At 42.1% G+C, this 18,530-nt stretch overlaps 1 protein-coding gene across 1 annotated transcript in view; it reads right to left on the bottom strand.

The window, feature by feature from the left end:
- Nucleotides 1-18,307, bottom strand: part of ENPP2 (ectonucleotide pyrophosphatase/phosphodiesterase 2) — a 75,598-nt gene extending 57,291 nt beyond the window's left edge. The window contains exons 1-3 of the mRNA XM_066623123.1: nt 18,275-18,307; nt 17,842-17,944; nt 5,105-5,254 (exon numbers count right to left, since the gene is read on the bottom strand). Of these exons, the coding sequence (XP_066479220.1) occupies nt 5,105-5,254; nt 17,842-17,944; nt 18,275-18,307 (286 nt within the window). The remainder of the gene's footprint in view (nt 1-5,104; nt 5,255-17,841; nt 17,945-18,274) is intronic.
- Nucleotides 18,308-18,530: the final 223 nt, after the last annotated feature.

Genomic DNA, 18,530 nt, shown 5'->3' with positions numbered 1-18,530 from the left:
TGAAAATTCTTTCAGACCGATCTCACAAACCCAGGCTAAATCACATGTTATATCAGGAGTTCCCAAACATTTTAGCGCCAGGACCCATTTTTTAAAATGACACTATCAGGACTCATCTAGTTTACAAGATTTGTTTAAAAGGCGATCTAGAAAGAAATAATATTTTTATTTATTTACAAGTTATATTTTATTTGTTTGCTTGTTTTCAAAAAGCTCTATCCATTTCTCATCATGAGGTAGCCCTAACGAATAGCCTCAAGGATTAAGGGGTTTAGTTGTGTTCACTTGCCGCCACTACTTGTTCACTGATGGACTTGGAGAAAAACACACCAGAAAAAAGACACTTAAGCATTTATTTCCCTATATTTACAAACAGTTTGAGAAACTCTGTGATAGTTCTAGGACTGGAATGTTCCATTTTTTCTTCTTTTTCCATCTCCAAAAGTAGCCACAGGGGAACACAATTTGGATTGTGAAATCAGTGCAAAGGCAAAGGGTTAGTCCCCTGTGTCATGGCCCTGATCCAAATCACCCCCCACCAACTGCTTTTTAAGATACAAAATTATGAAATGACCACATATATAAATGAGAGGCATTCAACCAAAGTTTTAGTGTTCAGTTATATTTATATCATGACTTGGACCAGAACCCATTCCCACTCAAACAATGATTTGGCAAATGGCTTTTTTGGCAAATGCCTCAAATGCCTCTGCTCATCCTTTGTAAAATACAGTAGTAGTAAGCGATACCTCCCAAGGTGGTTGTGAGAACAGTAAAAGACTGCATAGTCCATAACAACAACATGGATCAGGCTACCAATAAAACCCATAAGTTGTATATAGTCATCATGGCTTGAAACCTGTGATGGACTTTGCCTCCATCAATCTGAACAATACACTTTTAAAAGCATCTGGGCCAGATACCATAACAACATCCTGTGGCAAGGGGTTCCACAGACTAATTGTGCTATATGCTACACAGACCAATTATCAGGAACTCTTCCAAAGGTATTCAATTCATTGCAATCAATCTGGCATCACTGTCTGTCTGCAGAGGTGTTTGAGGGAACAACTGCAGGTAACACTGTCTGTTCTACCCAATTGACCATGATTGCGCAGACCTCAACTGCATGAAAATCTTTCCTATGTTTCAATGCACTTAGTCCCATTGTTTTCAGTTTAGTGTTCAACAATTGAGGCTGGAACATAAAAGTCGTCCATACAGATAAGGCCTTTGACTTTGAGCAGCATAGTTGTAGCCATGTCTAGTTCAACATAAATCCATTATGTTCAGTAGGGTTTAGTCCCAGGAATGTGTGTATAGAATTGCTGTATCAGGCTCCAGTCCTATACACACTTACCTATGAGTCCCCCACAGAACTCTGTGCAGCTTACTTTTGAGTCGATATGCATAGAACCATACTGTTTATCATAAAAAATAATGGTAACTAGAAATAATCTCTCTTCACAGAAAAGGTGCACAAACCACATTTACAAACAACATCTACTCCCATTCTCACTCTTAAGGAGTCAGGCAACATAACATAAGAACATAAGTACAGCCCCACTGGATCAGGCCATAGGCCCATCTAGTCCAGCTTCCTGTATCTCACAGCAGCCCACCAAATGCCCCAGGGAGCACACCAGATAACAAGAGACCTCATCCTGGTGCCCTCCCTTGCATCTGGCATTCTGACATAACCCATTTCTAAAATCAGGAGGTTGCGCATACACATCATGGCTTGTACCCCATAATGGATTTTTCCTCCAGAAACTTGTCCAATCCCCTTTTAAAGGTGTCTAGGGTAGACGCCAGCACCACATCCTGTGGCAAGGAGTTCGACCATACGCTGAGTAAAGAAATATTTTCTTTTGTCTGTCCTAACCCGCCCAACACTCAATTTTAGTGGATGTCCCCTGGTTCTGGTATTATGTGAGAGTGTAAAGAGCATCTCCCTATCCACTCTGTCCATCCCCTGCATGGATGGACAGATGGATAGACTGCATAAAAATTAGTATGGCATACAAACAACAGATGGAAGTGCCTGTTTATTTATTTTTTTAAAGATCATGTATTCTATTTGCATGGGAATCAGCAGGCAACACAGTTCTAGAAATTTGCAAAGTTTGCAATTATGAGCACAGAATTCAAAGATTAAAGGTCCAGTGTGCTAAGCTAAACTAAATGTGCACCGAGTGTTAAATGAACAGGACATGATCCAGCCAAATGTAAGCATGTTCAACTTCCAAATTCCAAAATGAGAATGATAACGCGGGCACATAACTCTCATGCCAAGCCAAATGCTTTGCAAAATAGCCATTTCTTCACTAAACATTAAAGGATAGTCAGATGAAGGGTCAAAAAGGTCTCCAATAGAAGATGGTTCCAATAATGTTGCTCTTTGGTCTAGTTCTCACTGAGATAGTCACTTTCTTTTTGGGCTATACCACTTTACATGCGAAGGGAAGGTTATATAACTGGACATTCCTCTATACCAAAAATAAAGTAAAATCCTTGCACAAAAAATGTTTGATGCCAGAGAGATTTCCAGCCTGTTTTTCCCCCATGAAGGGGGTTCTTTTGTATGAAGAGGCAGTGCCAGTACCAGTTTGTTGGGAGACCAGGAGCAAAGTGCTACTCTGGACCCCTCATGGTTCCTGGCTACATGGTCCCCCTAATGGGCATAGTCCCTCAGCCAGTGACTGATCTGGCTGGCCTTCAACAGCACCCTTGAGGAGGACCACTCTGTCATTTAAGCTCCCACATACATTGTAAAGTGGTACAGTCAAAATGCAAATGGATCACCTCCATGAGAACCAGGATATTGCTTATGATACCACCTTGAAGAGCTGCAAGACAAATGCTTTTGCACAGGAGAAATTGTAGCTGTTGGACACCCATTGATCCAACTGCAATCAATGAAACTAACTAGGAATTTTTGTTCATCCTGATCATTTCATATAAGATAATAAATCAGTTGTTAGAAAAGCATACTGGCTTAAAGAAAATATTAATGCTGTGTTCATGCTATGAGGAGAACAAACATTTTTTTAGAAACATACATGCATTCCACATTCATGTGATAGTGGAAAAAAAGTCCATGATGACTACAGATATAATACAGACATAAGGCTTCCCAAACTCTTAACTCTCCATATTCACCTTTAATCTTGATGTAGTGCTACATCTAAACCAAGATCTTTGCTAACCATGAATAGTTTGAAACTGGCGTTCAAAGCTGGTTAGAGAAACTTAGTTAAAGGTAACCATAGTTACTCTGGATGAAGACATACTACTGATTAATAGGGAAAAAAGAAAAATGGGGTGGGGAAAAGGGAATTGGCATGGGAGAGGTGAAAAGGACTACACACAAGGGAGTTAGGTGAGCACACAGACACTCACAATCTATTAACTCTGGTTATATCTTTTGGTTACATACTGGTTACATAGTCTGGTCTACATACATATTTTTACATCTTCTGCCTATGCCAGAGCTACATCAAGGTCTTAACCACCCCTTTAGAATTCTGTTCAACTGAAAGGATTCCAGTAACAAAATGTGTGTTTCCTGAACTAGACTCCAGCAGCGGACCTAGCACTGGGCAAACACCCCGGGCGTTGGGTCCACATGACTCTAGGACCACGCAGGAAGCCTCACTGAGGCTCCTGACGCAATCAGAAACTGTACTTCCAGTTTTCCAAAAGTACAGTTTAAGACCGTGTAGTAGCCTCAGAAGGCTTTCCCAGTTGGTCTCACGATTGCAGAAGGTTCTGTCGCACTTAGAAGGTGTGGGGTGGCTTCGCGCACAGGGGGATGGCATCTCATGGGGGTGGTGGCATTGTGACATTTGCCCTGGGAGCAGGGCTGCTAGACCCACAGGTCTCATGATTGCATGAGGCTCTCTCATGCTTAAAAGGTAGGCGGTGGCTTTGCACACAGCGGGATGGCATCTTGTGGGGGGGGGGCATTGTGGACCTTTGCCCTGGGAGCAGGGCTGCTAGACACACTGGTGAGCATGAAACAAACTGCAGTGCCACTTGGGGGCTATGTTTGTCTCTGGCAGAAGCTCACAATAAATTCCTCACCTGCCAACACACCCATGATTCTATGCAAGCTGTAAATAGCTCAACAGACTTTGTGAAAACATATCTGTGTATTAAACATTAAACACAAAACACCTCAAAAATATGGTTAGAACCAAAGCAATCTTAGTAGTTCTAGAGCCACGAGATATAAAACACTGGGATCTTCACATGCAGCTATTAAAAATTAACATAGGTTTCTTTCTGGACCCTTCAATAGTACATAAGCTCCCAAAGAGGAAACATACTGAAGGCAGAACCTTATGGCCATTGTGTAGTTGCTACTGCAAGTGGTAATACATCTCTTCTCCTTCTCTGATTATTTATAATATTTTAGTAAGCAAAATGTGGGACATGATATCAGTGAGTTGCAAGATCCTAATCCTGCCTCAACTTCATTAGCTACTAAGTGAGGAAATAAGGAAACTCGCAGCGCATTGACACCATATCAGATATTCTGCTCTATTAAACATTACTGGGGCAGAGACAAGGAGATGAGACATGGCTAGTGCTTTCAGCAGCAATACATTGACAATAAGGACTTGCAGCCAAATGTACAGAATGCTTCACCTAGCTATGAAAAGGCAAGAGCAATCTGAGCTCTTTGGACATGAGCCTAACTGGGAAGAAGCAGGAGGGAACAGATCTAGACTTGCAGAAATGTGGACACAGGGCAGTGGGAATGGGAATAATGGGTGGGGTCGAGAGAACAGTAACAGCCTCCTCACATCCAGGATGCTAAACAAGACAAGACAAAGCAAGACACTGAGAGTCTTAAAACATGCTTGTGAAGTTTGAAAGCGATGGGATTCTTTGTGCCAGCCATGAGGATTTGGGAGCCATGAGGTGCCTGTAATTAGGATTCCCATGGAGCATGAACTACTCTTCACTGCTTGTGATTGAAAACCATCCAGGAGAACTGGCTAAAATGTGTGCCTGAGCAGATGGAGAAGAGCAAGAGGCCATGTTAACGCTTGATTGCCACAGCCTAAATAAAAGCAGGCCCTTGGAGCTATCCTACCTGTCTTTAAACATAGTTCTTCAAAGTCAGCACAACAACTGGTGTAGCTCTTGCACAAGTTGTCACAGCGGCAGCCGGGAGCCTCTTGAAGTTCAAAGCATCTGTTTTTGCACGATCCAGAAGTATTGATCCGGGGGGAATCTGATAAGACTGTGTGTTGGGGGAGAAAAAAAAGAAATAGGACACCACAAATCAGGCAACTGGTGGCTGTTTAATGAATGCTCAAACTCACTGCTGCGCGCAGTGAGTAAGGGCCAACTAGCATAGTCCAACAGAAGACAGGGGAAGAAGATGGGAAACAAGGCAGATGAAAAAGTCTTATTAATTAAAAACAAAAAGCAAAAGCCTGCCACTTTTATCCTGAATTAATCTGTAATAATAAAAGCTGTACATCTTCTGCATCACTGTCACCCATCCACCCAGGAAAAACCCCTACAATTCTGCATTAAAATCCTCAAACTGATGTCAAATTATGTGCAACAACGTGGATATTGGATGGAGAATAAATTGAGCAAAAACAAAAAACACAAAAACAACAGTCAAAATATTGGAAATTCTTTGGCAAAGAGATGGGAGCAAATGAAAGAAGAGAATTATATGGAGACCGAGGGCCTAGAGAGGGAAACCTTTCTAAAGTAGGTAGGGACAAGGATCTGTGGAGGGCAGCAAGTTCCACTCCCTTGATATCTGGAAGTCTTGTCCAACCACACTGGCCTCCTAGGAGGAAGATGGGATTCAAATTTACAGCGAGGAAATGGACTCTGGCTTCTTGCAGTGGATACTTTTCTGTGGTGTGCACACAGTGGAGAAAAATAGGTTTCCACTTCACATTCTGAGAAGGAAGAAGCAAAAACAAGCCACATTTTTAACAGTCACTTTTGCTATTGCGGATTAAGGAATTTTAAAGATTTTTTTTTAAGAGGAAAAAATAGAGTTTTTGTTGGGCTTCTTTGTGCTAAGAAGCTACTACTAAGCTAAGCTATTTAAAGATAGCATTACAACAATTTGTCTCTTTAAATTATAGAATCATGGAGATGGAAGGGGTCCACAAGGTCATCTAGTCCAACCCCCACCTAGAGCAGGAAATCCTCCCAGAGCATATCCAGCAGGTGCCTGTTGAGCTTATGAAGACCTCCTGCAAGGGAAAATCCATCACCTTTCTCAGCAATCTACTGCCAAACCACCCTTACCATCAAGAATTTCTTCCTGATACCCAACCGGAATCTCCTCTCTTGCAGTTGTACCCATTTGATCCAAGTCTCCTCTTAGAGACAGTTGAGAACAAATTTGTTCCTTCTTCATGTGATAGTCCTCCAGGTATTTGCTCTATCATTACCCCTCTCAGCCTCGGGGCCGGCCTTAGGAGCTGTGGGCCACTCTCCTTAAGGGGGAATGGTCTTCTTCCAGTTCCCTGGTGGATCATAACTGTGGGTCACAACTGTGTATAGTAAACACAGTTTCCTGGGAATAAGCCCCACTGAACACATTGGAACTTACTTCTGAGTAGACCTGCTTAAGATTGTGCTGAAATTAGACTGCAAGACTGAATGAAGGAGTCAAACATATTTCCATCAGGAAATTGGGCTCCCACCCTAATAATGCTTTGGTTTTTCTTCAAAAGAGAAAATGACAGCTATATAGGAAGAAGCAAAGTATCCAGCCTCCACCAAGACCAAAAGCATCTCATGTAACTTTGAAGGACTTGAAGGACTCCTTCAAGTTTCTTGAAGGATTCTGCCAGTGTATTGGCCTTCTCTCCCCGTTCATCATATTGACTGGGTTCAGACACAACACAAAAACATGGTTTGTGTGAACGACAGATAAGAACCCAAACCATAGTTTGAGCTTTCAAATGTACAACAGAAAAAACATTATCTACTGCTGCTTCTCTGCTTTTATTTTCCATTTGCTCAGGGCTCAGCTTCAAAATGTCAAGAAGTTCACTCCTGTTATCATGCTGTAGCTGCCTCTGGAGGCAGAGCAAACTATTCACAATGGTTTGAGAACTCAGACTTAACCAAATTGACCTCAATCCATGGTTTAGATCCTGGTTTGCTGGCCACAAACAAACAAGTCATGGTTTATGGGAAGGCTTGGTTTTAGTTTCAATAAAGAAACCATGGTCTTGCATTGCATCTGAACTCAGCTGCTTACTAGCTCTTTTCTAGTAACGGGGGTCCTTGCTTTCCACATCTCCATTAACGGATTCCCTGCAGTTGCATGACTAATTTATTTCAGAACATATCGTAAAAATTCCCTGCACTTACAAGGATCCTCAGATGACAGCCCAGACTGTATAGTATTGTCGCGCTCTGGGGGAAAAAGAGCTGTCTCCAACGCCTTGAATGAGGCTAGCAACCACAACGGAAGATGCTCAAGGATAACCCAAGTAGTTTGGCATTAAAAATACAGTAGCACTATTTTTGTAGCAAAGGTGATGAGGATGCTGGATTCAAGCTTGGGGGTGGGGGAAGACTAGCCCACAGATCATATATGAACTGCAGCCAGGGTTGTTGCTGCTAGGAGGTAAAAAGCTTATCCCTGGAGATAAGCTCAAGGAAGCAGCCCAGGTGGAAGGAAGAGGACTTGGATGAATTAACCTCCTTCCATCTGTGATACAGCAGTCAAGTTAAAGGGCACAGCAGTCAAGTTAAACAGCTTCCTTCCTGCTTGCCTTGCCTTCCCCTGCTTCGACATGGATCTCCTGTGAAACAGTCCCCTGCAGACCTTCAGAAAAGTAATTTATATTTTTAAAAAGTGTTCAAAATAAGATCTTGGGAAGTTGTTTCAAATCTTCCAGTCCTTACTGGAGGCCATCCCATTATTTCTTATGAAAATAAGTCCTCATAACTGCGAATCACTATACAAGTTGATTTTTCAGTCCCCATTGCCCTGGAATAATGAGTACCCACTATATAAAAGATTGATTACCAGACTACTGAACAAAAGACTCTGTTCAGTCGGCCTGGACAGAAGCGTTGAGCTCATTTGTTTCTGTGTACTTGCCAGGTCTGAGGAGCAACCCTCTGTACCTTCAGGTTATTCTTTGTGAATCATGAAAACACATTCATTGGAGCACTGGATGTTTCCACTATGCTTAAATCCTGGGGATTAAATCCAGATTGTTCTACACACACAAAGACATAGCTTCACCATGTCATTTTTCTGGCCTTTTATTTTTCCACGATGCCTTCACTAGCACTTTACTTGAGCCAGTCATCCCAATACCATCGGAGGCAGAAGTTTTATCAAAGTTGTGCAAGCCTGTAAGGTTCAGTCATGTTGCTTTGCAGAATGGATGATCTCGCTCAACAACCTGAGGCCAGGGCTACCGCAAAATGAACTGGTAGAATCCTGAGAATAGAAAAGATGGTACTGCTTCTGACTGCAGGTGGCAGGTGCCATTCTAGCCTCTCTGAATTCTACTGAATGTGTCAATGAAGCCAAGATAGTGCCCAAGTTGAAGAGTGGGGCTGACCTCTTGTATTTTGTAATAGTTCCTCTCCCCCCCCCCCCCCTTAGGTAGCAGAAGGCTACAGTGGGCTGCTTTGGCTAAAATTGAGAGGAGCCAAGAAGTGGGGCCTATGGATTTCAGTAAAGGTTGTCTTACTTTTTCCTCTTTAATTCAACTACTGAAGTGGGTTCAAAATACAAGGCTTTTCCACTGGAAGTCAATATTGCAGTCATGTCAGCATAGAGATCTGGATAAACCATTCAGAAGACCAGGATTCTCATGGTGTTCTAATTACAGGAATACCCAGATTCTGCATGCCTAATTTTTGAGCTTGTTGTCCCATGCTGCACTATTTACATAACCAGAATTTGCATGGTTCCCTATCACAGTAGGTTTATCACAGTAAGTTTATTGTAAAATGAAATAAAAGGCCACATTGTGGAGGAAGGGATGGAGGACAAAAACAAAAAACTGCATTGAGTAGACAGCATTACATTCTAGATCACTGTTCAATAGCGTTTACTACAGTCACCTTATGCTATTTAAAGTACACACACAGTCGATGGGTAGATGGGACTCGATAGCCTGGGAAGGCAGCTCATCTGAGAGAAGGAAAATTCTGATCCCAAATCTCCACTACCTTGTGGCTACATCCAGTTACGAAAAAGGCTTTAGGAGTCAACCTCGAGGGAAAATCCGGACCCGGAGTCCCTGAGACAGTTCATGGCTGAACACAGTCACGTTCTGGCAACTCCTGCAACGCCGCTGGAACCAACCGTATTGGCCTCTGCCTTTCCATTGGACCATTTCAGCGACGTGGAGAGGGGGATTTGCTGCATGGGTAACAGTCTATCCTCCATACCTACTTTACCCAGGCTTCGCGCACTGGAGAGGACACTCTGTTCCAGAACCACCATTCAGAGCACGATACCATAGTCTTCCGAGACTGAAGGATGCCGACAAGACACACACACATATTCTGTATATAGGTGGGGCCTTTGTATTTGCAGATTTTGCATCCACAGATCTGGCTCAACAGGGATCCCCCAGACTTGCATTGAGCCAGACTTGGCTCAACCTGAGTCCTTTGGAGGCGACTGGAGCTGCATTTGCCTGCAGCCTCTGCAGGCTTCAGAATGGCCTTCTTGGCAAAAAAAGAAAAAGCAACTTCCAGTATCTGGAGTGAAACCAAAAGTGCTGTTTTAGCCCTTATAAGGCATTCTGAGGCCCCAGGAAGCTCTAAGTTGGAGATCTTTTCTACTTTAAAAAGGGGGGAGGATTACGTAGCTGAATTTCTGCCCAACAGGACATTACTAGTATATAAAACAGTTTATTTTTATGAGAAGATAATTTGTCATTCTGGATACAATTCTGAATTGGAGAAATTTGACAGGAAGTTACTATATACTTTCTGTGATATTGCTGAGATGTCCAATGATCTGGCCATAAACATAATTCACTAGGAAGTGCCATTTCCCTGCTAACTGGGTAAGAGGCACTTTTTCAATGGGGTGCTCCTCTTTGATTTAGCAGGGGGAGAGTAACTGGCCCTCCTCACCCTAGTAGTGTCTTTTCTAATGGCTGAATGCTGGTGTTCTTGTGCATATTTTTAGAGTGTGAGCCCTTTTGGGAGAGGGAGCCATTAGTTATTTCATTTTTTCTGTAAACCACTTTGTGAACTTTTTGTTGAAAAGCAGTATATAAATACTGTTAATAATAATCATAATTTATTTCATTGCAATTAGTGCTCGAGCATTGAGCAGGAGAGTATAAAAAGTGGACGTAATTAGACATGTGTATTCTCTGATTGGATTCATCCATTAGTTCTGCAGGACAACATTTCACAATGCGATTGCATGATGCACTATATCGGGCTATCTCAACAATTTCATTTACGAATTTCATTTGGCCTAACTCATTCAAAGACCTTGCTCAATAGTGAGGTCTTTGCACTTGGAACAAAGCCACTTAAACTAGTATAATTTTACAGCTGTAAGCACTGCTGAAAATGCTTGGCTTAGGAATATGTTGAAGTACACGTGCAACTGTTTATTTTAGAAAGTAACATTTAGCGAGCCTGTTGCTTGAGGGAAATGCAAAAAGTTTGTCACTTGTGACAATGAGCTGGCTATGTAGGAAGAATGGTTTCTATCCTATTTTCACTGACATTATGAAGATAAATAAATGATCTGATTTATAATTTATCATGTGATAAATTTATTTTTATCGTGTGAATTGTACTGCAAGATAATTGATTTATCATGTGGATTGTACTGCAATAAACATAACGTTAATATTAAATATTTCCTTGTTATCAAAAATCACAAGTCTAGCCATAAAAAAATATATATGCTCAATACTTTGAACCAAGAATCAATATTTGTAAAAACAAAAAAATGAATCAGCAAACCCAATAGGGTCATTTTAAGACTGTTAAAGGTTTCTAATGGATTTAGATTTTCATTATTGTTAGGAAGCTATTTAATTGCATTTTCTCTGATCCATACTTTAGACCACTATGTTTCTATTCAATTCATGTTTAAAAACAAAGTTACAAAAAGCAGGCACACAACCTGCATATTTCCAATGTCCTTTACCTGAATTTACCATAAATGGTACAATGGCATTACCAAGTCCAGCCCAGCCTAAGCCAGCAGCCATACATTGTGGTATAGCAAGCGTAGGTCTGCATTAACAAAGAAGAAAACTCATCTAATGAGGATCATCTATCACAACAACAGGTAAACCCATCATCCAGGACTGGCTTTAACTCAATTGGACCAACTGCTCCCAGTTAGGTCCCGCACCTATGGGCCCCACACACTAGGGTTAAAAAAAAAACATAAAAAATATTTTTACTAAATCATTTCAGTCACTAAAACAAGTGGTTTGTAACTATTTACTTTTCAAAGGTAATCTACACATTTTGTTTGTTTACTTGTAGGCGTGAATGTATGTAATTTTATATTAAAATGTGCTTAGTTCCATTTGGTCCATTAACTCACATGAACGTTTTAAGCAAACATTTTGCTTTCCATTCTACCATAGAGCTATAAAATCTATAATAAATTTTATTTACTTAGGCGTGCCCTGTTCTGGAACCCCCCCCCCCCCACTGATATGTGGATATGGGGGGGATGCCATCCACCCTCCGGAGGTGAGAGGAACTGTACTCCCTTTGCCTCTGGAGGGTCTTCTGAGCCTGGCAGAGGCCGCACATGGCCGCCAGAGTGACTGAAAACAGCAAAAAAAATGCTACTTCTAGCTTCTCTGTGAAAACCGAACATGACATTTTTAATGCCTTAGAACAGTGGTTCTCACCCTTTTTAGCCTGGAACCCACTTCTGAGAATGATAATCTGGGGCTCACCGGAAGTGATGTCAGCAACCTGGAAGTGATGTAATAGCCAGAAATGACATCATCATACAGGAAGTGACATCACTGTGATGTCAGAGCCGGAAGTGATGTCATCAAGCAGGAAGTTCCTGCCTAGAAACTCAAACTGTAAATGACATGAGACAGTATTCCAGCTCAGAAGCTTCTTCCAGTTCTCCCTGCCCTCGCTACCACTGCTATCAAGCAAAAAATAAAACATCTGGAACAAAATATTTGTGTCTTTATTTACTACTGTTTTTATTTCTGTCTTTATTTACAAAATCTCAAGCTACTTCTTGTATTGCGCTTGAAACTAACAAACATTGATGTGGCTATTGATACTGTGCACAGCATTAGCCAGAAAACAAGTGCACCCTACACATGCACCTCAATACAAGAAGTAGTTTGAGTTTTTGTAAATAAATGAAATAAAAACAATAGTATCCCCCTCAGAAGGAAGATAAGCAGGGACACTTCCCCTCATCTCCCCCAAGCCCAAGCACATCTACTCATAATCGACTCCCATTATTGGCAATGCGGCTTACTCCCAGGTAAGAGTAGACAGAATTGCAGCCTAAGAGAGAAGTAAGAAGAGGGGAAGGGTGCACATCAGAGAAGTGGCTGGGGGAGCAGCACTCTCCCTGGGTGCTCCCCCCCACATGCCAGGCTTGCCCTCCCCCCTCCCCCCTCCCCCCTTCCCGCTGCTCTCTTGGCAACTAGGGATTCCCCCTCACCCCAGCAAAGATATAAAGAGAGGACGTGCTAGTCAGGGCAGGAAAGGATTGTGGCTTCCAGGTGATTTCAGAGAGGGAGAGAGGTTGTGATGCAGAGGACGAGAACGGCAGTGGGGTGGTGGCAGCGGCAATGCTGCTTTCAAGGCAGACTCACAAGAGGGGAGATCACGCAGGTCTGCCTCTACTCACCCAAGCCCTGTGTTCAGGTCTCCACCTATACTCTCCAGCCCAGTCCAGCTGCAGGGGGGGAGCTGCTCTGTCTTGCAACCCCAAGGCAGCCCATCCCATCAAGGCAGCCAAGCTGACAAAGCTTGGTGGAGAGAAGCCTGGCTGGCTCGTCCATGTCTCTCCCTGTCCTTCTTTGCCTGCAATCCAAGCCTACACTCTGCGATTGGCCCCCCCCCGAGGGAAGCCTCCACGTACAGAGGGAGGTCCAGCTGGAAGGCAGCAACATGCTTTCTAGGGGAAAGCGGCACGCTGCTTTCTTCGCACATGTGCAAGCCGCTCTTAGTTACGTCTCAATGCCAGGAAGCTTAAAATGGCAACACCCAGGCGTTGATCACTTCCAAAATGGCGCCGCCTAGGTCTTTTGCCATCTTCCAAGATGGCTACCATCAGCTTCTCGCGACCCATCAGAAATCGGATTGCGACCCACCAAGTGGGTTCCGACCCACATTTTGAGAACCACTGCCTTAGAAGGCATAGGGAGGCCCAGGGCAGCCCTGAAGGGTGAGGGGGGCCTCCCACATCCATGGATAAGTGAACCCACGGATACAGGATTTGCAGATATGGGGCCCCCTGCAACTCTAAAATTCTACAGACTTTGTCTGGGGTGATGGCAGGGCCAACCTTAGGAGCTGCAGGGCCCAACTGGAGACATTTTTTGCAGGGGCCCAGGTTCACAGTCAATCTTATTACAATTCTGCTAGCTAATATCTATTAACTTATTATGGTGATTGATATTTTAGTCCAGTAACATCGTTCCAAACTGATACTCATGGTTGTTCAAGGAATTTTTTTTTTTTTTAAAGTGGAGCACAAATTCATAAAGAACCTCATCATCTTGGAATCTTTTTAACCAAGACCAAATGCATAAGTTATCTTTGTGGTGTAGTTACTGCTATAAAACCTCACGTGTTACATCAGTAACACAGGAGCTTTTTCATCATGCTGGTACTTTCAAAACCAGCAGGAGCTGACATGGTAGGGAGAAACTGCTCTGGAAAGCATCCATACAATCGAGGTGATACCAAACAAAATCAAAACATCCTCACATTACCACTACAGAGTGGGAATGGATTTATGGAGGTGTCCATTCTATAAGAATAACATACAATATGGGTTCAAAAGAGGCAACACACTTGCAAATCATTCTTGACAGCTCTAAAAGAGGGACAAATTTCAATCTATACCAAGAATTTCAAGCCATATACGTTTACTTAGAGTGGGCACATTCTTATTTCCCAAATGTACTAAGATGCACTCATCTTGATTTCATCTATTATAGTCAAGTTAATTGTGAATGACTAAACTGAGATGAAAATCCCTTTTAACAAATGATTTAACAAGGATAAGGAAGAATTAATCCTTTTATTGAGAATGCATCTACTTCATCCTGAGTGGGCAGGGGTTTGAACCTATTTCATCCTCTCTTTGTATGTGGAATAATTGCTTGTATCTCCTGTTAAAAGTAACTCCAGAATGAGGCCCAGGAAAGATTTCTGCTTTAGTTCTTGGAGAGCTACTGCCAGTCAGAGTAGACAATGCTGGGATATATGGGACAACATATATGGGACAACGTCTGCCTTTGTATGGTAGCTTCATATCTTAATAGTGGCACTTCAAATTTGGTCTCTTTTACCCACCAAGGATGGTTCCTTGGAGAATCACTTTGCCTCGCTTGACCTGGGCAGAAGAAATCTAAGTGCTATACAACATTCACAACATAAATAATGCTGAGAGCACAGTGTCCTGTAATACTACACAGGAGAAAAGCCAAGGACAATGCTAGGTCTGTGGTTTTTAGAAGTATGGATCAGCAATTTTCTATCTACAGCATTTACACATTACTGCTTGACAGACATGATCATAATGCATGGCATTACAAAGCAATATATGGCTGTCTTTTCAATTATTATTCTGCAATCCAGTGATCAATATATTTCTAACATTATTTCAGCCACATCATAGCCAAAGAGAAGAAATTACTCTTCAGGAGGAACCAAGATCTGAGTTTCCACTCTGCTAATGAAACCTTCCTGGAACTTAAAAGAGTATACTGCAATCAGAGTACAGTACTCACTCACTCACTCTCACACTCTCTCTCTCTCTCTCTCTCTCTCTCAGATGGCATACATGGTTCTCCCCAACCCTTGTTAAGCTCATGCCCAAGGTCAGACTGCAAGGTAAGTGACTGAACCAAAATCACCTAGTTAATTTCATGGCTGGGCAGGAGCTTTCATGACTTGGCAGGAGCCTGGTGCCTTCTCAGTCCTAGTTCAACACTGTAGCCACTATACTGATTCAATTAGTTCAACAGATTCAATGGTTAATTTGATAGCCATGAAAGCAGAGGATCAGAATAATCTGTGGAATAACCATATCCAAATAGCTAAATTAAAGGGAATCCAAAAGAACTAGTTCATGTGTTATTTTTCACCACTTTTATTTTTACTCACAAAACAATTTCCTATTAACAGTGCAACACGCAAGCCAGAAGTTCACAGATCTCATCTGAAACAGTTTGTACCAAGTGTATGTTCACAAAGCATGCAGGTTGCCACAAGATCTGCCAGAGCTTCCAGTGCATTGCCCATTTACATTGCTCATGCCCTCTCTTGTCAACAAGCATAGTAGCCAAACAAGGTAATTTGCACTCAAAGATCAATGTGAAGAGAAAATTGTCCATTGTAAAAAGCAGTCAACTCCCCATGGCAGCTGGGTAATAACTATGGCCATATGTTTGGAATTTGTAAGCACTAGTCAGCACCTGCAAGGACAACACAGGGCATCCTCAACAACAGATGGGGAAAACATTTTCCATGTTAGCTTAGAAAGCAGCTGGATCAGACAGCAGAGTTTGTTCAAAAGAGATATTAAGTACTTAAATGCACAAGCCAAAATCCGACAGAGGTGTAAGAGGACTCTGCAACAAGCGTTCAGCTTGCCATTTCCAAGAGGCTAGCTCCATCTGCAATTTCCATTACTAATAATTGGAATCGTATGTGCTTATCAAAGCCCAACAGGTTCCTTTGATCAGACCATTTGTTACCAGTTAAGCACAAGTGACCAGCATACCCTTCTTTTCACAGACCATCATTCAACTCTTCCATTTATGACACTGGAACACAGGGCTTTCTGATCTCACATTTTGTACATCCTGTTTCCATTACTTTGATACATTAGAAACAACTTTGTTTGGCAAGGAAAGCATGCCTATGTGTACATGTGCACACACAGACCCACACCCCTTGTGGTCACCACAATCCTACAGTATAGCCAGCTACTTGGCTGCAGCTTGACTTCTCAAATGTAAACAGGGACCAAGCTTTGTATTATAAAAACCCAACAGGCAAGCCAGAATCCCACAGTTTAAATAGGGCATATTTATGTGTCCAACAAAAAAGTCCACAAAGGAGCATCCAGTAGCACTTGAGTTAATCAAGTTGTCTGAATTGTGTTAATTGCTCTGTCACCAGCTTTTCTGACTGAGCCTTGGATGAGCTAGCATTTCACCTCACACAAACACATCCCACTACTTGTACTCTGTTAGGACCACAAATTGCTCCACAAGACTTCGAATTCTGCAAAACTAATTCACCAGAGCAGTTTAATATTGCAAGCAACTCCTTCATGTTCAATTCATTATATCCACTCACCTTTCCTTCATTGTGTCAAATGACAAAACTGAAATACAAGTCAAGAATACAGTACAGGGGAATCCTGCCAAAAAACACAAAAATGGCCTTGGCTAGATCAGAACAAAGGGCAATCAAGTCCTACAACTGGTTTCCAACATCAGCTGGCCAGATGCCCCTTGGAAGCTCACAAGCAAGGCACAAACCTCCATGTTCAGATGCAGTATACCTCTGAATAACAGATGTTGGGGTTAATCAACTGAGGGTGATGATTTGTGGGTTTCTGGATGTATCTGGCTAGTCACTATTGGAAACAGGTTGGTAGATGAGAGGGATCCAGCAGGGCTATTTCTACATTCTTAAGGTGACAGCCCTCCACCATTGCAAGGGGAAAAATAACTGCTTCTAAACAGTGTATTTTGTTTGATCTATCCACTGATAGATCTTCCGTTTATGAATTTTAGCCATCTAAACCTGTGGCTATCACCTGAAAGTGAATTCCATTTATTAGCCAGACCTCATCTAGCAATATTTCACACTACCCCTACTGCATTTTTCTCAGGGAAGACATGTTCAAAGTGCATTTTAACAATACCTACATAGAGCTCCTGGCATGCCTTTCACTCCCTTGTTAAAGGAATGTAACATGAAAGGGAAATAAGCTACAAAACATCCACTACATGCAACATCCAACACCTGCTTCCCTCTCCCCCACATTTATTCAGATAGTGTCTGCCGTCTACTGTTCAGAAGCTAGCATGATGAGCAGACAAGAAACCCAAATAAAGTCTCTTCCCAAAAATAAATACAAGCCAACTCCAAATGAGAATTGCACATACTGCCTATGGATGTTTGGGGCAGATGTATTTAAAAGGAGCCCTTTTTACCATTTCTTGAATGTTCCAATATAGCCAGTGCAGCAAACATGCAGCACAGTCCTATGCGCACATTTATTTAGAAGGCAGCCTTATCGTGTTCAGCAGCACTTACTCCCAGGAATGTATGTGTGAGATTGCATACTAGAATTTTTTTTTTCAGAAAGGCGACAGAATAGTTTATTTAATGCAAACGCAAAATAACTTAAAAAACCTCAGACCCTAAACATGCCTGAATCTCTCTCTCTCACACACATACATGCATCCAACAGAAGTAAATAGGTAACCTATAAGTGAGCCCTGAAGGTCAACCAACTCAGGCATTTACACATAACCTTTGCAATATTCCAGAGCAGAAAGGAACAGTAAAGAGATATTTTTGGAAGATTTGGTATCTACCCCCAAAGCATCCAGATGTAGACCATTTAAGTCACAGTTGTACCTGAGGCCAGGGTCTCTCCCCCTTCTCCAGATCTTAGCAATCGATGGGCTGTAAATCCAACACAGACGTTTATGCCGACAGCAAAAGTGAACAAGGATAGTACCTGGGCATAAAGAGAGAGGGGAAAAAACCAGAGAAATGAGCCATTGAAACAATCCAGGGTTCTGCCTTTTTAAAAAAAAAAAAAAAAGGACAACCAACATTTATGATTTAATTAGAATAACTAGTCATTGCACATTCCCTTCTGCCACAGTTCCTATTACTGGAACAGTAAATGACAGAGTCAGCTTCTGAAGAGGATTTATGAATAAAGCAGCTTGATTTTTCAAAGTCAAGCATTTCTTTTCATGCACGGGTGGTTCTTGTTTTCTGGCACCCTCCAGAGACATTGGTAGCTCCTCCTTCAGCTGAAAAAAAGGAAACTTGCTCCTACCTGATTTAACTGGAAGCAGTTTTTCTTAGCCATACTAAAAGAGAATTCTTGAAAAGTCTCCACAGTGGGCTCCCTTTTGCTCTAAACTGAGCACAGGACTCTGTTTGCTCTACGATTCAGTCTATTAGCTACAACTAATCCCACCTGGCGAGGTTGACAGCCTCAAATGTGATTTGTCCAGGGAGAGATTTCATCATGTTCCACTCACAAATCACAGCTCTTTGAGTGCAAGAAACTGCAGGCATCCTCCTTCCCT

Source organism: Tiliqua scincoides, chromosome 4 (assembly GCF_035046505.1).
Source record: "Tiliqua scincoides isolate rTilSci1 chromosome 4, rTilSci1.hap2, whole genome shotgun sequence".
Taxonomy (NCBI): domain Eukaryota; kingdom Metazoa; phylum Chordata; class Lepidosauria; order Squamata; family Scincidae; genus Tiliqua; species Tiliqua scincoides.
Note: the sequence above shows the minus strand (reverse complement) of the source record. Positions and strands in the feature narration are given on the sequence as shown.